The 25,848-nt window shown below is 41.8% G+C and overlaps 1 protein-coding gene across 1 annotated transcript; it reads right to left on the bottom strand.

The window, feature by feature from the left end:
• Positions 1-2,775: 2,775 nt before the first annotated feature.
• On the bottom strand, positions 2,776-25,848 carry smad6b (SMAD family member 6b). Its single transcript, XM_030137174.1, has 4 exons — positions 24,257-25,848; positions 21,362-21,418; positions 19,817-19,894; positions 2,776-3,677 (listed from the first exon to the last, which is right to left on the bottom strand). The coding sequence occupies exons 1-4, from the start codon at positions 25,053-25,055 to the stop codon at positions 3,136-3,138; spliced, it is 1,476 nt and encodes a 491-aa protein (XP_029993034.1). The 5' UTR covers positions 25,056-25,848; the 3' UTR covers positions 2,776-3,135.

The raw sequence follows: 25,848 nt of genomic DNA, 5'->3' as shown, positions 1-25,848 counted from the left end.
GTAATCTCTCTGCGTTCAAAAGGTGCTATTACCTCACTGTGTTTTTACTGGGGCCAGATGTGCAGGACAGGGTCATCAAATGCACTGAGCAGTAGCGAGCTGTGGTAGTTCCACATCTGCCTGGATTGACTAATCTACTAACTCCTCAATGCTTGTTTTCATGCCTGTGTTCTTGCTCTTTCTGCAAGTGGACCTTATTATTGATTAAATTTGTCCTTTTTTAATTTAAAAAGTACTTTTTTGTTTAATAAAGATGAAGTGAAGGCCTTTACTTGAATTATAAAAGACTTAAATCTTTTGTTGCCAACTGTGAACATGGAGAACCAAGCCTTAAAAGAGGCTTACAGACAAGCATCTACAGTCTGTGGAATGTACTGAGGCTTTGGCAGGACAGAAGCCATAATAACAGGGTTTTGAAACTCAGAGCTTTAAAAAGCCGTTGTTCACACACAAGCTCACATGTATGCACAGAAACGCAGATTCAGATATACCCACATGTAGCGTTTCTGTATCATGCACGAAGCGCTTCATGTTTATGTTGTTAAAAGTAGCTACCTCCTTGTTTTCTCTAAAACATCAGTTTCCAATCAATGCAACTCTGCAACTACAGCTAAGTCTACCATAAACAGTGGAACAAAATGGCGGCTTGTTTTTGGGGCTGGGAGCGACACTGGCTTCTCCAGAAAGTGATTGAAGGCTGCAGCCCTAGCCTGCTAATCAATACCATTCCTGAGCTCATGCAGCACACAAAGCTGCTTACATGGCTTTTCCTTTCTCTCCTCCATCTTGCCCAGAGTTGAAGTCCTCCTGCCACAAATATTCAGCTCCGGAGCAAAGCAGAGCAGGCGCCTTCCCAGAGATGCAGCTCCAGTATATGTGTATTGTCGCTTGGCCTCATCCCAGGCCTGTCTAATTAGGCCCCCTCTCATACCCTCTGTGGTGGCTTGTGTAATCTGCCCACTATGTGTCTTAGCTCCTCGCCACCCCATATAATTGTCTGCCAGTTCCTCTCCAGTGGTGATGTGGGCCCTTTTCCCATAACAGAGACACAAAGGAGCAGGATAATGGCCCCCAGTTGTAGGGAAGAGAGCGGAGGCAGAGACAGAGGCGGAGTGGAGCCACTCCTCTCTGCTGTTTGAACTCTACACAGTCTTGGCTCCAGACAGACAGCAGGCCTGGAGGAGGCTGTCTGAGCCCTTATGGAGGAGGGGAAGGACAGAGACACTGCACTCAGCACCACAGCCCAATGGAAAATAGTATTTTAAAGAACAAATATGACAACCTGTCATAAAAAAAGAAGAAGGATGTCGCTTCCTTATGTTTCACAGCTCAAAGCATAACATTCAGGAACTTCAAAAAGCTCATCCAACAGTTCAGATGTCAGGAAAACACTTTTAAAAACACATATCCTTGTAACTGCTCACTTCAGCACTCATTAAACCAGAATCAGAGTGTTACTGAATGCCTCTATTGCTGAATGTTGGCAGAGACCTATGGCCCCCCCTCCTCACTACCACCACCGCCAATCTGACAACCCAACACCAGCAATTATGAAGGAAGCCAGCTAAACCACATCCACCTTGGCTGCAGTTTTTAAGATTCCAGTAGGCTTGTAAAACTTCTTGGTTTCTCTGCATACATTCCAGTATCACTGTGGCGGTTTCATGGTGCCGCATCCCTGGTCAGTTATAACAACGATCATTGTGAGACGGGCTGGCTATGCGAGACGAAACCTGCGACCACTAGCCAGCGATGATATGCAGAAGTAGGAACACCTATGGAAGGACTTCCTAACTGCTGACTACTTTTATCATTTCCTCCTACACTGTCCTCCAACTCTCAGCCCTATCACCAAAGGATCCTTAGGACCTCAAGGACATGTGGATCAGTTAAGCCAACACGTCTCATAATACTGTTAATAAAAGTATAGACATGATCTGTGCTCAATACTGTAGGTGTCACTGAAATACAAAGAGCATGTCTTTAATAATCTGCTGAGCATTTTAATGAACTCGCCATGTAGGATCCAATAGTATTGTTGCAACGACCATTGCCAGCACGTCAATGAAAGGCAGCTTTTTCTGCTTTAAAAAAACTTAATGAGGTTCCCGTGCCATTTTGATATGAAATACATGGCATATCTACTTTTGTACGGGTATTAATTGTCAAACAAAATACATACACCTCTGGAAAGAAGTGAATAAAAAACCACTCCAATTGCCGTGAAAACCTCTGCAATGTAATCAAGAGCAAGATGGATGTTCACAAGCCATCAAACAAAGCCAGATTTCTGTATTTTTGCACCAGCTGTCACATAAAGCACCGCAATGTGAAGCACTGGAGAAGTGAGCATGCCAAGATGCATCTGAAGATCAGGTTTATTCCACCAAATATTGATTTTTGAATTAAAATATTAGTTTCATGTTTAAAAATTGACATGAACTTGTTATCTTAGCATGGCTTGAGGTTGCAGTGCAATTTTATTTTGACCAGGTCTCATTTTCTGCCAATAAATGCTCTAAATGTCTATGGTTCTCCTTGAAATTTGGGAGAAATGTTATCAGTAGTTTTTAGAAACAAGCACATCCATGTTAATAGTTAAGCCAGCAGTCTCTCATTTTTTCCCCCTGACGTGTATATTGCAGTTTGTGCATTGCAACATGAGCCAGTTTGTTTTAGACAAATCATACCAGGTCATTTATATACTTCTTACCAGAGATTTCAAGAAAATATATTGCGCCAAATGGGCTAATGATACAGACCAAACAAAGAGAATTATTATGCGAATACTTTATTATCAATGTGTGAATGGTGTTAGCTTTTTGTCTGGATATTAATAGTATATGAAAACTATACACCAAATCCAGGCTCATCCTAATTTTGCTGTATAATTTCTCAAGTTGGTATTGAAAGATTCTTTATCTTTATATATATTTATATATATAATATATATAAGCCAAAGTGCATTTTCCGTTTTTTCCTCTTGTCCATATACACATTGCACCATACATAAATAATTACATTGTAAAAATGACTCCGTATTTACAAGTATAATATATATTTCATATAATATATAAAACTTTATATTAAATCTAGGTAGATGATATTTGGGATAGTTTGTGGGGTCCATCTGTGTTATCTGTGGTTGTTGAGGAGGATCTCCAACCAGCATGGGCAGGAGGTGATGAACTGTCTTGAGTAGCAGGGGCCCCAGCCCTTAGCAAAACTGATGCGCACACTGTTGGGGTCATAGGGACCGTCCAGGAGGTCAGCTTCTGTCGTGTGTCTTAGGAGGCATGAACGCTCATAGTCAAACACCTTGATGGAGTAGCCTGGCATCACCTTGCGCACCACCAGAGTTCTACTGTTAGGCACATCCAGAGTAGGCGAGTTGACAAATATAGGGTGTTCACTCCGGTTATACGCCCAAACGCCGTCTGGCTCTTTGCTAAGGAGAATGCCATAGCCGATTTTGCCTCGTGTGCGCTGAACAGTGCTGCTGCGGTGTTCCAGGTTGAGCTGGCCCAGGCAGAAGCCCGTGCCCTGAGGTAGATCATAGAAGATGCTGACGGAGTGCTCGTACACTGTGTAGAGGCGACCCACACGTGTTCGGTGCTCCCAGTACGCCACATTACACCAGTGGCTCTGCTTAGGGGCATCAGGCGACATACTGGCATCTACAGGAGACAGACACAGAGAGACATTCATTAACCAAAATATAAACAAAAGCAAACAGGGCTAGTAAAAGGAAGGCTTGAGTTTTAACGGATTAACTCTCGCTTTTTATTGTTCAGAGCAGATGGCCACACTATAAATACTGAAGGAGGCACTGTATTGAAATCTAAGCCTTGTATAAATACACCCGCATACACACCCGTCCACTACACACACACACACATACACTAATATACATATCCTCAGGGTGGAGGGTGTAGTGAGGTCAACTAAACACCTGCATTCCCTCCATCTACCTCACGAGGGCACTGTAGTGATTAGACACTGACCAGCAGCACAGGCCACTGCTGCTCACACATATTATCAACAGTGTTGTTTACTAAAATGCACCGAGGATTTCGCTCAGTGTTTCCACTGAAAACTAACATATTAGTTCTGCAGAAGTTTCCTGTTCTGGATTTTAGATCTTAAGAACATACAAATTTCAGAAAATCTGATTTTTTTCTGATTTGCATTTTAGTAAAGATAAACACTGCTGTGCACTGAAACTTTTTTTTTTTTTTTTACTTTGTAGAGTGAAACAAAGTTGGCCTCACATTCCCAAACATCTCTTTCCAGTAAATCAGCTTGTTAACTCAGTTTTCATGGCTGCAGTCTGTGAACTCTTCAGTGACAGCCCTCAGCACTCCAAAATGAGTTACTGCTCCCAAGGCAGACTTCTATCTTCACCATACTGAACAGATACACGGCTCTGCTGACTGCTTTCCGGAGTTGCTTTGGTCTGCACTGCTCATGGCAGCCGTACATTTCTATTTCTCATAAAATCTGCCGTACAAGGAGAAGAGAGGAGAAAGGCTGATGGATATGAGGAAGAAAAAGAGCACACAGCTCCATGAGCTCATATCCGTCTCTTCACCCGTTACTCCTTGAGGACGAGGGTGCCCCTTTCTCCTCTTTCCTCGTCTTCCACACATTCCACAAGAGTGGGGGTGACGGGAGAGGGCCAGGCAGGGGGTCCCCCTCCCCCTCCACCCAGCTCTTACCCCTGCTGTGGGCCCAGGGACGGCATTCAGCTCCCTGACAACTTAGCACAAGCCCGTGACCCGCTGACCCCCCAGCCTTCATGCTATCAGCTCCCATTAACTCACACACAGAGTGATGCCATTATTTTGCTTCAGAGAGTCTATTGGCACAGAGGATTTAAAGCCTGGGCCTGTGGCCCCATTCCTTTCAGTCTCTCTGCTCTCAGGGCTTAATGACCGCCCGCCCCATTAACAAACGCCTTTAAGGTGGAGCATCATAGATCCACAGAGCAACAAAATGCCTCACTCACCTTCCACCCAACTAAAGCTTTCTGCTGAGTGACCTGTACCAGTAAAGTTTATACAAAGATTAGCAAAAAGTTGACCAGACTTGCACAGACAAACGGCTGCTAGCTGAAGGCTCTCTGTGTTATGAAGGGGGAGGAAGCAAGTGAGAGAGTGGGGGTAGGGGGAGGCTGCAGACAGGCTCTCTGTGTGTTTGCGCACACACTGATGGCTGAAATGACCCCCTCTCTTCAGGGGCCCCAACATGCATGTGCCATTAGTGAATTCCCACACTCCGGCTCCTCCACTCTGAGCTCAGCTTTTACTGCAGCACGGCTTGGCCACACAAAGAACTCAGCCCCAACTTGTTTATGGCCCTCTATTGTCTCAAATCAAATGGAGCCCACACATCAAGGTAAACTCACTTTGAAACTGTGCACACAAACTTAAAAGACCAAATGGCTACTGTCTCCTCCTCTTTAAATGGGAAGAATGAAGCAAAAACAATTTGGTCAACAGTATCTAGTTTTCACACGTAGCCTGGAAAGAAGGTAGACAGTAAGACTGCAAGGACCAGGAAGAGGAATGAGCAGGACAAAGGTTAGAAATGTATCTAATGTTAAGCCTGAGCCTGTGGGAAGACAATGAGCACACTATGAGCCAGGCCTTTTCCTGTGGCTCTGTGGTGTGCAGAGTCTACGTGTGCCTGTGCGCACATGTGTCTGTTTAGAGTGGGAAGAATATCAGCCAGCGTGTTTGTGTTTTTGTCCTGAACTTGTGTGTTTTGGCTAGGGGGGCCTGAGGTGAGGCTCTGACAGAAGAACTCATTAGGATCTCTTTAACAGAGCAGAGCTATCGTTAATCGGCTGTTTGGACAATGTCACCAGAGCAACTTGAGCCCTCCACTTCAGAACTGGAGCTGCCTCCTGCACCCCTCTCATTAAATGTCTTTTTAGGAAGTCTTGATTCCTCAGCCATGTTTGGATGTTCTGTGACTAACTATCTTATCCAGAAATTATATAAGAGCGGATGGAGCCAAACTGGATCAGTAAGTCAGGTTTAATTAATAGTATATAACCAGAAATGCAGATGTAGGCCAGGCTGAGGCTCTGACCAAACCTTAAAGTCAGACATAAGGCGGTGAAGTGAGGGCGTGTGTCTCCCTCCCTTCAGACCACAGCAGAGACACCCAACTCTCCTCAGCTCCATGTTGGGCTTTCAGAGGGTCCGCTCAGGGCGGAGTCAAGACGGGCTGGGAGCAATTACTAGTGTTCTGCATCCATTTAACCCTGCCACCTTTTAACAGCTCCGTTTACCCATTAGAATAGTAGTGCATGTTATTATTGTTATTTTATTCTCAAAAGCCTCTCCTCTTAGTGTCAGTCTCAGTGTCGATGGATGCTGCCACACTTCCTGCTCCAGCAGCCACAGGCGATGTTTGGAATATAGTTAATCAAATAGTTTAGTTTTAAAAGGTGTCAAGGACCGACAGGAAATACGAGGAATAAAAACAGATAACAGAAGCATACCTTTTCTTTGAGAGTAAGAAATAAGTAAAGATAAAACACTTAAAATGTAACATGGCTACTCACACATTACACAGAATAAAGTGCAGCCTTGAACGTCCGTATCTGCACGTACTTCATGTCAAAGCATTATCACACAGTAAACACAGATATTTAATGAACACCACTCCAGCAGTACAGAGGCTGATTTCCACAACAAGGCGTGAGCTCCATGGAGACCATAGGAAAATGTTGATTTTTCTGTTTCCCTATGGTTTGTTTGATTGGAGATAGAAATATTATCATAAGCAGGACATCAGGTCTGACAACATACACACACTTTACTTTATCGGTTAGTAGGGAACTTAGGAAATGAAAAAAAAAAACTGTTTCATTTGCCTTAACTTCATGAGTCTGAGAGGCTTAAAAATGTCAAGTACAACTAGCACAGATTTACAGAAGTTACAATTCTTCATTGAAAATGTGTGTTTGGATGAAATATAGGCTACCACGGTTGTCTGGCAAAACATGCAACAAATGCTGACTGTTATTCAGCATTTTTAACTTTTTAGTAAAAACACAAGTAACACAACACTTGAAAGTTCAGCATAACTTGCCCAAACCTTTTCCAGGGGTTTACATGTGGAAAAAAGCAGCCTGCTTTGCTATGACTTCCCCGCACTTGAGGGCGAGTCTGGATAATTACTACTAAGTACACAAAAATGGGGGCTTGAAAGTTTCAATAGCAATCCTTGATGATCATCCAGTAATGCTTTTAAAGACAGCATGAAAAGGAGGGGGGGGAGAGAAAGGGCAGAGGGAGAAGCAGAAAAGAGCTGCCCCGGGGTAAACACAGCTCCACAGCCTTGGAGTGAGATGAATGGGAGGCCGAGTGTCAGGGACAGGCAGACAAACAACAGCTTCCCCTCCGTGCTAACATCTCCCCACCAGGCTCCGGGGCCACCTCCATTATACTTCATCTCTGCTAATCCACAGCAGAGTGGAGAAATGAACTCATTCCTCCAAAACTTTGCTGTATAAAAAAAAAAAATCAAAACAAAACAAAATACAAGAAAGAAATCCTTACTGTTGCCAGTCCCTTTAAGCAGCTCAGTCGAGAGGTGGAGAGCAGCAAGGAAAGGAGGGGGAGCAGCAGCCTCTCATCCTGTGCCAGGATTAGATTCCCCTCCAGCTATTAGACTCTACCAATGAAGTGATAGGCTCAAAGGCTGTTTTGTTTGGGGGGGGGGGTTACTGGGATTCTGTATATTTACCTACATGTACAGAATGTCTACAGGTATCAGATACTTCTATATAATACTTTAATTTTGACCTAAGTTGGATAAACAATCCTTTTCTTATTCAAGCAGGTGAATATAAAGTAAAAATCTTACGCTAAATTAAACTAGAAGTACACCTTATGTGGGAATACGGTTATTTCAGTGAGTTATTTACCACCAGATGAGTGCAAGCAGGGTTATTAACACATTTTAACAATTATATTCATTATCAACTCATCTCTCTATTAATTTACTTGTTTGATTCAATTTAGTTGAATGTCAGAAATGGCGAGCAATGTTAAAAAACACTCCAAAAGCCAAACGTGGTGACATTGAGGTTACTGTCAAATAAAATCAATCCAAGAAGCTGAAATCGAAAAACTTTTCTTATCAAACATCTGGGAAATAATTTAATAGTTATCAACCAATCAGTTAACCGGTTAATGGTCGCAACTAAAGTGAAAAGAGTATTAGGTTCTGTGGATGGAATGTATATACACATTAGAATGTATACTATTGCATAGAATAACCACTAAACTCTCAAGACACCCTGGTCCACAATGGTGCTATGTGTGTGGAAAAAAATGTAGAGCAAACTTTTATCTTTCAGAATAACTTGCATTCCTTACTTCCGCTCCAGCAATACCTTGAATTTAACTTTTTTCAACAGCAACACATAATAATAACAAACATGTCAAACTAAAGCAGAGGCCTCACCCCTCTTGTTCAGAGTATGGTATGGCTTTAATTCTGTAGACAATGGTTCCTACAGGCTGACTATAACCTCTGAACAGGCCACATTTAGGCTGGCGTCTGAGCTATCGCTGCCATCAAAGTCGGCTTTATCACACAGACACGCTAACTGGAGCTGCTCTTATATGTCTATGGATTTTTCTCCCTGAGGTCTGGCCTTTCTCTGCTGAGAGAGAGAGGAAGATAGAGGGAGAAAGATAGAAAGCGAGCAAGAGAAAGAGAGAGAGGGAGAGAGAGAGAGATATGTGCTGGGAGAAAACACTGTGGGAGCGCAGGCTGAGAGAAACTGAATCCAGTCACCAAGCCTGGCTGGTCACAATGGGAATGCTTTACATTGTCATCCACTTCCTCTCCACTTTCCCTCCGTTTCTGTTTCGGGATGACCCCTTGAGGGAGGAAAAGTGCTGTACCCTTGATAGCAGATAACTAACAGAATCCATAAATTAAATCAATAAACAACAGAGGGTGTAAAAAGCACAGGAAGCTAAGGAGGCTAATATGGAGGAGCCGTCTGGGCGCACCAGTTTGAGGGAGAAGGCTTCTTTTTTTTTCCTAAGAGGAGAGAATCCTCAAAGATGTACAATAGAATGACTGATAATGGCAATGCAAGCAAGGCCTACAACAGTCTTAGGACAGGTTAGATCTCCATCAGAACTGCAGGAGATGTTTGCAAATGTCATATCTGCAGACGGCATAAAAGGCCAGCGATGTGTGAGAGAGCATAGAAAGCAAACACTCAGTGAACATCCTGCTGGGTGGTTGCGCCCTTTCACCTCGTCATACAACCTTTCTGTTCGTGTGCGTTCGTGAAAGTCAGTGTGTTTGTTTGTGAGTGTGCGAGGGAGGTTTTCGAGCCAAGTAGGCTGGAGCGTTTGAGTAGAGGAGACGCTGTGCATTCCTGAACTCCCCCCTCCTCCTCGCTGTGCCTCCTAACTTCCTACTCTGGTTAGGGAGTGTGAGGGGTGGGGGGTGCAGCAAGAAGGTCATTTGTTTGTAGTCGTTTTGGTTAAAAATATCATCATTTCAAGTGTTTTAGGAAAGGTGCTGACTGTGTAGTCTAAAATATTCGCAAATAAAATAAAGAATCTAATAAAATCTAATAAATACTTTTCCATGTCTTATCACATACTTACCACCAGGGCTACTATAGTCAATATAAACTGATTAGAGCTAGAATTTATGTCCATGTTTACGGAGGTAAAAATAAAAACAATGGACAAAGCAACATGAACTAAGGCAAAACAGAATTGCCTTTGTTTTTTTTCCCTCTTGATATGTTCTAATAAAAACATCTAGAATGAAGATGACACATTAATGGACTCCATTTTCTCCATTTTTAAATAAATAAATTACAATTGTTTCTCATAAAATAGTAGCCTAATAAAACTTGTAAAACTGAACTGAAATTAAAAAAACAAACTGACAAATGAAATAAAAACAAAAAATAATGGACAATTCAGAGCTAATGTTGAAGGAGGACAAGGACTGTAGCTGGCCTACATACTCAACCTATATTAAAGGAATGGTTTTGAATGAATAATAACAAGGAACACTATTATTACGAGTTATGTTACTCTGACTAATTAAGGCAAAAGGTAGATATTTGGTTTCGACCAGGCTGGGAGGTGGAGCAGCTATGATGGACAGTGTTGCCGTTCAAACAATGGTTTCCTATTGATCGGCCCAGTGGATCAGAGTCTGTGAGGAGAATGTGTTCTGTCAGGATAATGTGGCACCAGAGTTTCTGTTTCAATCACAACACTTGCTGGGCTGTAACCCACACTGCTCCACCGCGGGCATCCAGACACCAGCTCCCCAAACAAAGACAACTGTTTCCCCCATCTCTGACAAGTCAGCCCGTTCACAACAAGCAAGACATTCATTAAAATGCAGGAGTGAACATTTCCAATAATTCACAAAGTCCTTTGCTGTCAACATCTGCAAAAAATCTTGAAACTAAAGGGAATGGCAGGATTTCATTAAGTAAATTATGTGCTGGCAGTCACAGAGAGGGGAAGAGGGGGAAGCTACAGCCAGACCTCTAATCTAAACCGTACCCCAAAATGCGACAGCCTGACTGCACGTATTGAACCACACAGCCAAGACTTCAGACCATGCGCACAATAAAAGATAACTAAAACACCATTACAAAATAAATACAGTTTTCCCAAGGGAACACAATCAGTTAGAATTTCCACACAAGCATGTTTACAGCTTGTAAAACTACCTGATTCCAGTGTTCAATTTGCTTTGTCTACTTGTACTTTCAGTAGACTCTGAAGACATGCGTTCCTGCGCTCAGTAAAGAAAAATACCTGTGTGTGCAAGGCCTGGTCAGAACAGTGAGCCAAGCCACTGTAAACAATATGTCATACAGGCTGTTTTTTTACACCATCAATCAGAATAAAGGCTGTCTGCTCCCATTTAAAAAGCATCAGCTAAGGAGAATAAGATCAAAGGTTCCAAATGATGTCTTATCATGTTCAGCCCCATGTTAGGACAAGGCAGTGGAATGAAGATATAGCTCCAGTAGATTCTATTCAGATAAGAAAAAACAGATCAGATCAAGGCCCAGTCTCTCAGTTTACAGGGTGTACAGGAGGGAGAAGTGGGAGTTTACTGATCACTCATCCACAATGAGCTCCTATCTTTTCCCTCTGGCTGTAAAAGGCTTGTGTAGAGATGTCGAATGACATGGGCCCCTACAGTTAATCCACACACAGCATTCTGGAGGCTCAAAGAATGTACTGGCTATTCTGAGTTTTAAAAATACTGACAGCCATAGGTTCAGGCACAACTGTCAATGCTCCTCTGGGGAGGAAGGAAAAAAATCTTAAATCTATTTTCGCCAGCAATCAGACCACAGGCCTAAATCATAGCTGGCCAAGGCCAGTGTCTGGATTTATAATTGTGGGTAAAATGGTCAGAAAATAAAAACAGTATCCACAACTGGCACCTCCTTCAGTGTTGCCTGCCAGGCAATGCAAGGCTAGCACATTTACAGTGGCCAGCTCAAACGGAGTATTGTTCCCCCTCTCAGCCTTGAGAGGAGGCACACTAAAACACTAAACTAACAGTTGGACATTCCATACATTTTTAATGCATCGCACGCTCGTTATTTGTTGCTGTAAAACCCTGTGGCCCTGAGCTTGAATGAATGGCTCTATTGGTGGAGGCTGTGCTGCGCTGCGGTGTGAAGGGAGAGAAGATGGCAACAGCAGCCCTCCCTAAGCACACGACAAGATTAGCTCACTCACTTTGTTTGCTAAGTTATAAATCTGGGGCAAAAATTATAGCCTGAGCACACCTCCTGTTATTTCTACTGACCTGCACTGTCTATCTGTGTGGTAAGGCTTAAAATGAAACACAGTCTACCTTGTCCTGGCAGAGCACAGCACACTCAGTAAATTCAAATGACAAGCACAGCACTGTGAGCTTAGGCTCACGGACATGTATGAGGCTGTAGATTAATCTTTATCTGTGAGCCCTTCAGGAGTTAGTCAAACACCCAGCAGCACTGGCACCATACTGGCTTGCCAAGCACAGACAGATAAATACTAAGCTCAGCAGGCAAGTTTCTGTTGACATGTAAGAGGTTTTAAGCTTTTCTGAGGACTGCTTTAGATTAACATTGCTTTTACTCTGCACGTAGAGGTCACAGTACTTCACCACTTCTAGGACCTGTGTTTCCTATGCTGACTAAGGTATAACTGTTAACAAATTCAGTACAAACAATATCAACCTACTGGCCACTAGAATCCTGCTTCCCCATCTATTTGACAAATTTAAGTTGATAAAAAGTGCTTACCTCTTACTTCACATTTCCGCTGTTTGATACAGAAAGCCCACACTCAAGAGAATTCGTTACTGTAAACGCACAGTTAGACTTACTATAAATGGTATAAGTATTAATTTAGCTAACAACATATTATGGTTAAAAAAGAAGCAATAAAATCCAATGGCCAAAGAACCTTGCGGCAATTTTACAACTCAGTATTCACATCAACAACAACATACTGCGCATATTAATATGCACAGGCCCCTCAGGCATAAACCATAAATCACTGACCATAAATCTTTCATGTAGGTCTGATGGCTCTAGTGAGGATCTCAATGTCATAAACTCAAACAAAAAAAGTTGAAAGTCAATTTCAGAGGACACCACAGTCTAACAATGCTGAGAAAGGGAAATGAAAAATGGACTTATCGCTCTTATCAATGGCTCTTTTTCTATGTGTATGTGTGTTACGTAGGGGAACGGAAGCCAGCCTCCCAGGACAGGAACGGATACTTGAGACGAGGACTGTGGGTACAGGCCCCACACCACTACAGAGAGATAGAGCACAAGACCCTTCAGGATGTACAGCTAAACACCACCGCCCTATCTTAAAACAGACTTTACAAAATGGACATGACAAACGGGTGAGGAGAGCCCCTAACATCCCCCGAGATGCTGGCCTGCTCTTCAACATTCCTCATTCTCCCCCGCTGTCAAAGGGGCAATTCACCGCTCTGCACTGCTACAAAACTCAGGCAGCTTTTTAAAACAGGATGTTTGTCTGAGGCCTCCTTCCCCTCAAATAAACAATCCGCAAAACCTGATTTCGGGAGGCAGGGTGGAAGCACTCGAGTCACATTATTTCCACATCCCGTATCCTGGAGCATTGGGGCTCCTGAGGGAGTGTGGGCGGCCAGGCGCTGGGAAGGCTCAGGGCTGCGGTGGAAACCTGAGGCCATGTGCCAGGCTACAGGGGGAGATGAGCCCGAGCTGCATCACTCTGGGGTCTGTGCTGGAGGAGGGGGATCATGCCTCAGCTGGGGAGGGGGGGACGGGGTTAACATGCTGATGCAGTTATCACTCCATCAGACCATACCTCAGTCTGAGTACTGTAGAGTCAAAGCACTGTGGCTACAGAAAGAAAGCGACATGTCTGCAGAGCGGCTTACAAAGCTACAAGTTACAATGATATTCACAAACGATGGATATAGTTAAGTATTTCACTAACTGTCACATGCTTATGCTATTAATTTAATTACTCAAATACAGTTTTGGGGGTGGGAGCTTAAAGTAGGAGATGTTAAAAGTGACATTCAACACTGCTATATTACACAAAGATGCAGAACCACAATAATCATCCTTTAAAATATACATTTTACAAGCACTAAAGGAGATCCTAATAATAACACAAGGTACAGTGTAGGCAAATGGATTCACATAATAAGATGTACTTCACTGTGTTAACTAGCATTTAGGTGAGCAGCTATGCTAAATGGCTAAATGAAAACTTGCCCCAAGTTTGAATCTCACCTTCTTTGGGTCATTCTTTACCTTCTCAGAGTGATAGCACAATTTGGATTTCTTGCCATCGTATTAAATTAATTAATAACCAACTGTGTAAACATCATCTGTCCATGATTTACTGAGTGGTAGAGAATTGCTACCCTTAAAATGAGAGCAACCAATTGATCAAAACTCTTCTCCCTAAAGTTTAGTTGACAATTAGGGAACAGCCCAAACCAACACTGTCTCTTAGAATCGTGCTAGGCTGAGGATGCAATAAAGAAAGAAAAAGGACAAAGCAAAATAGCTACCCACAAAATACCAAGTGTACCACAATGAGCTGAAAAGATGAGATATTATGTGGAAATAACAGAGACAGTCCAGTGCAAATGAAGATAACAATCCACCCCAAATCTTTTCAGATGTGTATAGTAGATATGCTATTTAATTAGTTTTTAGGAGAAGTGGAATCACATGCCTTCAAAGTCGAATCAACATGAACTGGTCCAGGCTAATCTGCTTTAATCAAGAGAAGCATCACATGGCTTGATTAGACAGTCCAATTATTCAATGCATTTCCACTGTCTCTGACACAGACAGGGGAATGGTTTGATGCTTAGTGCTGGCCACTTCCTGACACAAACAAACAGGCAGGCTGTGATTAGTATTGAGTGCACAGTTTAATTTGCTTAGCTCTAGCGTGTGAATGTATGTATGTATACATCTGGACATAAATAAGGAAGAAGCACTGTGTAAAACGGTATGAACAAAAGGCTTACAGCTATCCTGGAAGCTGTGCAGTGTACTTTTAATGTTCTTGAGAAAAAAATCCTATCTCCTGTATCTAATAAGTACCTTGTTCTGCCTGGAAGAATCGGTCAATACCATAGTGGCCCTGACACAGTGGCTATCTGCAGACCAGACATTCATAGAGACAGTGCTGGTGTTTCCTACTGAGACAGGCATTGCAAAAAATGATTTCTAAGAAAGTGAAAATAGCCTTATTTCTAGAACATTTGTCCTATTTTTCATCTAAATAGAAAAAAAGCTTAACAAGAAATATTTACAAAAGAAAAATATTCTTATTTAAAAAATAAATAAATAATATATATACATAAATCTAACTTTTTCTTGCTAATATCCAGCCGGATTTTAATAGTACCAAGGTATGGCAATATTTTGCACAGTATCCCAGCAAAGAATCAAGATTGTTTTCCTTATTTTAAGACTGAAACCACTTGTACAACTTCTCAATTTAAGAATCTTAAGAAATGACAGCAACTAACTTTTTTTTTTTTTTTTTAAATTTAATTTATTCTTATTTACAGACTTAAAACATGACAAAAATGATTACACAGTTTAACAAGCTGTCATTTTCAGCTCAATCAAGAGAATCAAATGCTTATTTTAAGAATTTTTCTCTCCTTGTTACTCTTATTTCAAGACTTAAATTCTTATAGCCAGCTCAGTCAGAGGCTAAAATTCCAAAAATTTCTCATTTAAAGTAATTCGGTCTTAAATGAGTGTGATTTTATTCTTGTACTAAGCACTATTTGCTAAAATTCTAGCATTTTTGTCTAGTTTTAAGGCACATTATGTTGTTTTAGTTGATAGTCTTTTTTGCTTGTTTTAAGAATTCTAGTCAAGAAGTTTTTCTTACCCCATTAGCAGATTTTCTGCTCAATATAAGCCAATTTGACCAGGTTTAGGAATATTAGGCATATTTCTAGCAGGGCATTTTTTACAGTGGGAACAGGGATTCTGCAGGTTTCAGGTTCAATTTTAGACTTTTAAAGACTATTATGAATGGATTTAAGACCTTTTTGTTGTATTAGTTGGTGATACTCTAGATTTCAACACAGAACAATATTGGATGATGGTGAGTTTTTGCTTTTGTTTTACTGGTTTTCTCAAAGACTCTAACGTCCTTATACACTAAGTACCTAATGAGTCTTCTTTCTCAGGTTGCAATTATTTTCAACATTGCGATTATTAGACTTGGTAGGATGACTGTGTGGGAACCCTGAGTACCTGCTGTTGCCCTCCTCCTCCTCCCTCCAGTGAGCGCTACAGCAGCACTCTGTGTCATCCAAGTCTGGAAACTTTCAAACTTTCCATTCCTCCTCTTCAGTTTTCCTACATTGCCAGGAAGGGAAAGAGGAGTGGGAAAACAGAGAAAGGACAGTGACTCAGGTCACTCTGTGTGCCCTCTGGTCACTTGACCCAGCAAATCCGAGGGAGCCCCTCTGTTCACACTTGTGATCTCAACTCACACCAACATGAGCGTGTACACACAGTGTTATGCTGACAAATTCCACCGGGTTGATTGAGGACACAACCTCTGATGACTGTAGGCAGACTGGAAGTGTGATCTTACTGCAGTCTAAACCGGACATAAATTGAAGGCCTGTGCATAAATATTGTTAATATGTTAACAGCTACACAGTATGTCACTTTGAAAAACACCATATGTACAATGAGTGACAGACAACTTGGCACACCTCTTCACATTTAGAGCAAGGGTTGGCCAGAGCAGTATCACAATTAAGAAGTGACAAACATAAAGAGCCCCCGATGTCAGAGACAATGTGACTGACATAATTAAGCCAACGTGTGGGGGGAAAACACCCCCTCAGACAGTCATACAGGAAGCAATGAGACCTGCTTCAAAGGGTTTCAGGCTGATGTCCACACGATGAGGCCCAGACGCTGAGGAAACAGGTGTGCAGGCAGCCTGGGAGGGCAGCACAGGCAAAGAAAGGCACATTGCCTCACACAGACTGTACTAAGGTACACTGTCTATTTACGCAAACACTCAAAAGCAAAGCCAATGTATACATACAATATTAACAGTCAACACAGTCCCAGCAGGGCTGTCACTCCCCTACAGAGTGAAATATCCGTATTTAACCCTCATCTTTACAACATATTTGACATACAAAAACTACTGGAGACAATGTGAATAAACTTAAGTCATAAACAAACATATGAGCATAACGCTAACATTACCTCTGAAAAGATTATTAGCTATATAATAAATGTTACAAAAGCCACAATTGATTTTCATATTTGAGCAGGATGAAAATACATACAATAAACAACAAAGGAAAGGTAAGTATTTGTGTAGTAAATTCTGTACTTGCAATTTTTACTTATTAATTTGTAAAAAGTGTGTCTGCTGAATAATATCTCAAGTTTTTTTTCCTTGTTCAGTGTACTTTTCTTCAATACAAATTACAGCTTTTATCCCACATTCAATCCACATAAGTACCATTTCCCTTTGATTCTTGTGAGTTATGACAAAAACTACACCTCTGGGGTCTCAGCTGGTAGGATTAAGGTTAAATAGATCACTGGGAATAGTCCCAGTGTCTACAGCAAGGAATGATTACTACACTAAAGCATTAATGCACAAGGAGAAGCTCTTAACATTGCATGGTAAGAACATTTCAGCATGTTAAACAGCTGTATGGATTTATTGTATTTAAATGCTACTCTTATATTAACTTGAAACCACATATAAAGATTGATTCAAATGTATTTCCCATGGCACTAAATAATAGGAAACAGCAACAGAGGTTTTTTTTTTTAATTCCAATGAATATCGTCTGAATATTGGTTGAAGTGGTAGAACAAGCTTATCTACTAAACCAACCAGTTCCAATCTGTTTCTCTGCCATTGTGTGATACAGAAGAATGCTCAGTGTGCTGTATTTTTGTAGCCCGGGGCTGCAAACTGAGTTGATTATTTGACTACACCCCTCCCACCCAGTGCCCCCCAGACGTGCTTTTAAGAGCTTTACTTGTTCTTGCATAAGGGGTGGAGTTAGGATCCCTTACAACTCTTGTTACACACAGACTGTCTCTCTACTGAAGCTGCAGGGGGATTCACAAGGAAAAGTCATGTCCAGGTCAGAAACACATTCTACACAGGATAAATTGATAACATGCATCATGGCCGTGTATGTTAAAGCTGAACCAAACAGGCTTTATAGTAAGACCTTCTGGCTTTGGGTCTTATGATAGAGTATGTTCTGAGAAGCTACAATTTGTATCATTGTCAACATGAGCTCTCTTTTGTATGTAAAACCAAAGAGCCTTCTCATGCCATCTTTCTATCCAAATTCAACATGATCACAGACAAACTGTCTGCACAAATTAGCTCACAGCACGGAAAAATGACCACCCTCTGATGCGCTGGTCATTCTCTTTCATGAGTCCAAGAGAGTTTGATGCAGCCAATAGAGAATGATCTACCCAGGCCTGTACAAGCAGCAACACAGTTGGAAGAAACCAAAGCCTAGCATGTCTAAATCCTCCCTCCTCACCACAGTCTCTGAGGAATTGTGGTGCGCGCTCTGACAAGCCCCTCATTTGTTGACTCAGGGAGTGTCGCCGGGCCATGCTGAGGTGGTGACAGCATGTGTACCGGGGAGGAGGGGGCCCTCGCTGACTGAATACTTCACTGCCAGGTAGCCATGTCAACTGCTCAGTGTCCAGGCCTCTGAGCCATGGCAGACCCTTCAACAGGAAATGCTGCAAACCCCAAAATGAGGGCTCTGACACCTCGTTCACATGATACTATGCATGCTGGCTGCGGCCTGAGTATGAAGGGGGAGGCATGCTTACTCTATGCCACGAGAAAGGAGTGTTTCATTTCAAATCAGAGGACAGGACTGTTTCTACTCACTTCCTTTGGTGTGGCCCCATTCACAGGAGCAACTTCATTTCCCTGAACCCACCCCTCCCTGCAGCCCACTTACAGCCAAACTAGATACTGTATGTGTGAATGCTGGTGCACATGCATGTGCACAAGTATGTGTGCCTGTGTGTATTTCTAAGCAAGCTTGGATCTTATTACAGTTTGATCCCACTCAAATATTTCTGAAAGAAAAACAGAGGAGGGGAGGCCGTCTCCGTGGCTAATGCACACGCCCCACTGAACCTCCGCACCGCTCACAATGAAACCTTTATCTTTAAAGCTTGGACTGTTCGTAATGGCCTTTAATGAGAAGGAATAAAGCACAACATCAAAATGAAATTACCTTTGTCAGGTTGTGTATTTACAGACATACACACAAGGTTGTTGAGTCCAAGAATGAACTGTTCTTAAAGTATGCTCAAAAAGAATCACACCTCCCTTTGTTTTTTTTTTCAACTAGACTTGATTTAACCATTTCCAATCTGAACAAAAGGAAACGACCATCAAAGTACTGTGATTTATTACCCCAACAATAAAGATAAATAAAGACAGCCTCTATTAAGAAAGCCTCTGATTTAGGTTAAAGCAGTCAAAGACGTAAGAGAAGAACTGTCCAAAATGTCAACAAGACAGAGGCATGTATGGCATGAAAAACACTTATTCTACTAAAATAATGCTCTCTATGACAGTGTATCTTGTTGGTAGGTTTGTTATAACTGATATTGTATCAGCGTCATCAGTAAGAAGCACAAATGCGTGATTTATGTAGAAATGATCTTTTCCCAGATGGATAATTATACCAGTTTAAAAATTCTGTTTTAATCAAACATGAGGCAAAAATTATACTTTAACATATGGCACAATTAGTGAAACTTTCAAATTAGGCTTCAATACTAATAACGTCACTTGTGTTTAAAGCCAGCAGATGTGGCCTTATTAGTTCTGCTACTGTGAACAGCTGCTCACACATATATTGAATGTCAAGTCAAAAGAGAATTAAAGTTCAAGTTAAACACCTGATACATGTCATTTAATGAGTTGAAACCATACTCACTTCTGTCTACTGCATGTTGAACCACATTTCTGCTACACACACCATTTACCACCCAAGCTTAAACTTTATATGCGCTACGCCAACAAAACATAAATTCCACCTGCTCTGACAAAATCAACAAAGCAAGAAAAGAAATTCACCTAAAGGCTCTGAACAGAAAGTGATGCTATTGTTTGTATTTACAGGACAGATAACGCAAATAAGGACATTAACTTAAGTTCATTGCTGTGAAACACAACAGTTGGAGATAGACACCCACCTGAGAATTCCCCCGGTGTGATGTTTGGTGAGCTGGCTGCCTCAGTTTCAGTGTAAGACAATGTGGAGTCTGACAGATCTGTGGGGAATAAAACAGAAATCAACACCTCTTTTCTTGACACTAACTGGTTTTCCGTTACCCTCAGAAATGCGCAAAATGTAGATTGTGCAATAAAAAATTGGTAATGGAAGCACTGAAATATCACAAAAACTGTCAAAGATCGCAAAATTTTTTTTTTACGCTCTCATGAGGTGGTTTTTGAGATGATTTGATATAGAAGTACAGCGAAAAAAGTGTAATAGAAACACATTTTGTGCATTTTCACACATCTATGTACGGTGGCTTTGCTCATGCCAAACGTCTCACTTATGACCCTGTACTCAGAACAGGTACCTAGTTTTTACAGGCAATAGCCACTCGCTTTTGTGTAGGAACTGCTTCCCCAGGGCATGACAAGTCTGGTGCCAAGAGAGGTTCAATAACATCACACAGTTCATTAAACGTTGCCCAGGTCATTGCAGAAATTCTGGATCCACAACTCATTGGTGAATTCCTGGTGTACAATTCTCTCTACAATTCATTCTGTGTGGCCGCTACCGTAAATAAGGACTTTGCCTTGGGACGATTATATGTTCCCTTCTTCTTTTGTTTAAGACAGTCACTGCAATAGCGATAGATGCAACTGACACTACAGTGCCAGCACCGTGGAGGTTCTGCATGAAACTCAGTGTGTCCATCTTCCTTAAACGAGCGTTTTGTGAGAATTATACAGTATTTTACAAGAATTGCTTCTAATGCATGATTCTAGTAAACTCCTGTCTCACAACATGTCGTAAAACACTCATCAATGGAAACACCTACAAGTAGCACTTTGTCGAAATTGTAGAAATATCGCTTTTATTTTGCAGAAAACTGTAATGGAAACCCAGCTACTGACACCTGCCACTCTGAAATCTCACTAATCCTCAGACCGATGAGATGCAATGCAATACTGAACTCGGTCCAAAATTGCCTGAGAAGTACTCTTTGTTAAAAATTTAAAATGATGCTTGAAGATATGGGAATTAATCATCATAGGGGATAAAATGACATCTTCAGTAACAGGATTTACCTGATGACACCCCCTAAATGCCAGCTGTATTCAGGCTTCCAGACCCAGATAGCAGCCAGGCTCCAGAGTCCCAGCAGCAGTACGTACAAACCACACCGTACTAGCCACACTGGCTCTGGCGGGCATGCTGACACTATGCCCCATGCTGGCCGAGGTCTCATCTCAAAGCTACCTTGCAAATTACCAGTCTCTGTACTGGTTACAGCTATTAAAATTCCCTGCACTGTTTTTTTCTTGTGCTTTTTCCTTCTTATAACTCAATAAAGCAATAGTCAAAAATACAACTTAAGGTGTTCTTTGTTCAGAAAATATGCAGTTATAAATATTCAAGCAAAAGAAGAATAGAAGTCACAGCCCTGATGATAAAATACAGACGTTGGTAACTGATGAGAACAGCATGTTTCAGGTGAAGCGGGGTGCATATTGTCACTTACCCAGTGGCTTGTGTTCTTCATTAGGGGAAAGCCTCGAATAAGGGGGTGGGGGTGACTCTGTAACACAAAATATTGATCTCAATATCCTAACATGGATTATTAATGCAGACACAAAGGTACAATTGATTCTCTGCTGTAGATCTTTACACAAGTCTATAAAGAAAGTAAAGCAATCTATGGAATTTAACATTTGACATAAGGGCCTAAGGCATCTCTTGAAGTTAGTAAGAAAAGGTTGGATAAATTGTATTAATATATATTACATACATAATTTTGTTTTCAGAAGTTTAAAGCCTCTGACACTTGTTCAGTAGACAAATCCATAGCATGCTTCTTATATTTCTCTGTACATAGACACCTATTACTTTTTTTATATTGCAGCATTACAAAGTTATTAAGTCATCACATATGACAATATACTACATGAGTCAGGTTATTTTCATGATTCTTTATTAAAAGCAAATAGAAACATTCCTACACAACAAAATTTGAGCTGCAATAAAACCCTGCACCATAAAAGCTTCAACACATAACTCAACTTTGGAAATCTTTTCAGCAGCAGCAGCAGCAGTGTCTCTCTTTAGCTCTCAAACCTTGTATCTGCTCTACAGATCAAATCCACCTAATCATAACTTTTTGTTGTCAGTTTAAAAATCTGATTACACCTCTGCTTTTTGTGTCACTGTTCAAAGACCTTCATTTTTATCTAATAATAAAGATCCAAAATGACGAGAATAACTTGCAAGGGAAGGAAAGCACAAAGGAAATAAAACTTTGTGAGCGCACTGTGACCTCACCTACAGGGAAAAGGGGAAGGAGAAAAGCATAATAGCAGCGGGTCCTTTAAGAGTGGCGGCAGTAATTGCCAGGATCTGAACTCAGTCACTCAGATACACAGCTAGTCAGTCTGGCGCCAGTAGTATGCAAACTGTATATTATCACCACTCCTTCACCTAAATAGCATGAGGGGACCTCCTTAGGACAAAAGGGCTTTTAAAGCGCAACTTGAAACTGATCTCATTCGAAAAGTATAATGCCTAGCAAAATAAAAGGAAAAACTTTTTGTGCACTTAAACTAAAGCTCTTTGCTGCACATTATATACTGTTGTACTCAGTAAAAACTAAGACAAGCAGGTTATTTTCAGGCCAAGTAAAATCAAGCTCCAGTAAAGACTACTTTTACACAACTGACTGTTTTACAAAGATTAAAGTGTTTTTAATAAAAATCTAAGGTATCAAATGTTAGTGTAATTTACTGTTTCTGAATTTTCTCATTTACTACAATGTCCAACCAGTGTTTAAGGTCTTGATTCAAAGCCCCCCTTCTTGAATAGCATGAAAGAAATACCAGCTCTATCGAGCCACGCATGAGCGAATGCCAGCTATGTCTACTACGAGCCTTAGTCCCAATATGTGGTATGTGCCCCTCTCCCTCGTCCTACAATCCATCTTGCTAGTTTTAGTCAACAGAAACTCAGACAACACATTAACTTCAGCAGGGGGGAACACATGTCACACTCTTCCTGTTCAACACAATCTATTTCACAAACAACAACATGCTTTACTTACAACCTTGGAAGTCTGTATAATCAGTTTTGATCAATTCAAGCAGCATGGTGGCACAGCAGAGCAAATGCCACCCCAGTTTCCCACATTTGCACGCTATGAATTCTGATATTGTTGGACTTATGACTTTGAAGTGCTTGTCACAGCCAGCTGGCTCTAGTAAACATGGATGTTATGGAAAATCCACCTCCTGTGCCAGTGAGAAGACAGAAATACTGACGCTTACATCTTTACACATGATACCACGCGTTGTCATCGGGTCAGCGGGGTCGAGTGACCCAGAGTTTAAGGTTTGCCAAATCACCATCTTACCCCCTGCCAAAATTTAATCTGTTTAATATAGGTCAGGGAAGGTCTGCCATAGACAGCTGATTGACTGTGAAAGCTCAATTCTTCACCACAACTAAACTGAACTAAACTAAACTGACCTGTGGCACTAGTTCTACATCTCTGAATGCGTCTATTCAATCATATACAGGTCATATACTGTTGATGTTTTGGTCTCCCTGAAAGTAACCCTAATGGTAAGAGGAGTGAAAAGACGAGCACTGACAATTTCGGATGTCATATTCTGCTTCTAAACAAGGATTGAACCCAAGATTTTGACCTAGGAGAGCTGTAGAGACTGAAGAAATCCAAACCAAAACACTCAGTCTCTGTCAGGCCCAGATATCACAGGTCAGTGTGAGTGATGCTCTGGTGAAACACAACTTCCAAAAATGTTCAAATACAACTTTTTGGACAAACAGGATCTTCAAGCCTGATGGCACATTTTAGTCAAACTGAATACCAGCAACATTTCACCAACATATATCTAAGATACTTTGGGTGTAAAAAATTAATAAATTAGCCGCGGTCTCTCTAACTCAAAGGAAGATTATTAGTGTTCACCTAGAGTTCAGTAATCATTAACTATTTAATCAAACAGCCAACCTTTCTCTGAGTATGAAAAGAAAGTCAAACAATAGCAAACATGCTGATAGAGATTTTCAGGGTAAATTTCAAGACTCTTTACACTTTAAAAACCTCTAAAAATGGATTTGTAAAATTTAACAGTGCATCTATCTCAGTGTAAACTTTAGATTTCCATTTATAGTCACTTGATCACTTGTAACATAAATGGACATATTATGTGAAACTGTTGAGCTGGATCTGCAGGTTTAGCAGAACAACAAATAGAAGATACTAATGTTGGTAAAACAAAAGCAGGGCTAGCTTTCAGGTCAGAGGATTTGTAACTATTTCTTACTGGTGTGTGTCGTGAGTGTGCCTAAGGCAGCAGCCTGTGGACAGGCCTGTGAGTGTTAGTGTCACAGCAGATGCCCTTACCTGGCCCACAGAGTCGGCTGTAGTGATAAGGGTTGCAGCATACTGTCGGACTGTCCAGGGTCCCAAAGCTCCTGCACTCACAGAGTGGTTTGAGCTGGGCTGAGTGCTGGAGGTCAGACCATCGGTACAGTTTACACACAAGCAGCTGTGGAGATGCCACATGGCCGCCCAGCCGCAGCTCTGTCCGGGAAACCATAACACAGTCGCTCGGCATCCCTCCTCTGGACTCCACTGCTTCCAGTAAGGTATCCAGTGCCTTCTCTTTTAGCCTTTTTAAAAGAGAATATGTGGCTGACTTCAGTTCTTGCTCTAACACCGTGCGTGGCATCGCCTCCTGCGCCTCAGGAGAGCCGCTTTCCCGTGATCCGAGGTTCCTCAGCACGAAATGACACGACCCCGGATCCCTGGTACCCTGAGCCGTCTCTGGACCCCTAAGCTCGGAGTGGTCTCGGTCTTTAAATAAGCAGCACGTCACTGTCCTGCATTCGCTGTCCTGCAGGGACCGGGGGCTTCCCTGCCCCTGGTTGCACAATGCACCCCCATCTTGGTCCGACGTGACCCCCAGGCCGCAGCTCTCCACGGGGCTCCGGGCGCACACACCCCCTGTGTCCCCTACAAGAGACCCGCTAGGGGTCATCGGTCTGAACTCCGTTTTGGGAATTTTCTCTGGGTTGTTGCCGAACAGATCGTCCCTACAGCCCTCACTAGTTTTGCCATTTCCATCTTCCCCTTCTTTATCTGGGATCAAACGGCTTCTCCAGAGTCGCCGCACAAGACCTGAGCGTTTCGTCCTGAACATACGACAACTTGAAAATCTATATGGGAGTTTTATTCTTGTAAAGATATCCGAATTTTACAGATATTTATGCGGTCGTTGCTAAACATTAATGTCTATGAAATGCCGTGCAATGCATGCACAGCCAAATGACGAGCATTGGTGGCAAAGCCGCAACATTAGACTGAAGGCGATTTTGTTGCATCTACAACAACAAAACCGCGCAACAAATGCACTGCAGCATTCCGATCACAATGCATTCATTTAGCAGATTCCACTTCAAATATACAAACGGATCAAAGTACGAGTAATTGTCCAGGATCGCTACGGAATGGTCTGTTTATTTGTTTGCTATAAACGAATAAAAACAGATCCTACATAACAAGATAACATAATATACTTAGTAACCTAATCCAAAAGCAGTCCTACTGTTCAGCCAGACTGGGCAGTTTGCAGCCTTGAACAGTTTGGGACTTTTAACAACCTCACATCGACTTTCTACGCCGGCACGTAGAGCGTGAGGTACTTCGAGGCGATTTAATCCCAAGAATATGCATTAGAAATCAGGATCCGCGTCGTTTTCTTGAGATGTCAACGGGCTTCTCTTTTTTTTTTTTTACTATCCCAATAAAATATCCATGCGAGCCGAAACTTCTTGAAGTGGATCAATCCTGGGGCTGAATCGCGCTCCAGCTTCTCAACTCAGATCTAAACCAAACTGCAGCCCAGATCCCTTTCTTTCTCCGTTTCTCTCTCTTTTTCTTTTTTTCCCCTCTTCCTCACACACACATAGGCACACACACACACATATACAGAC

Source organism: Sphaeramia orbicularis, chromosome 6 (genome assembly GCF_902148855.1).
Source record: "Sphaeramia orbicularis chromosome 6, fSphaOr1.1, whole genome shotgun sequence".
Taxonomy (NCBI): domain Eukaryota; kingdom Metazoa; phylum Chordata; class Actinopteri; order Kurtiformes; family Apogonidae; genus Sphaeramia; species Sphaeramia orbicularis.
Note: the sequence above shows the minus strand (reverse complement) of the source record. Positions and strands in the feature narration are given on the sequence as shown.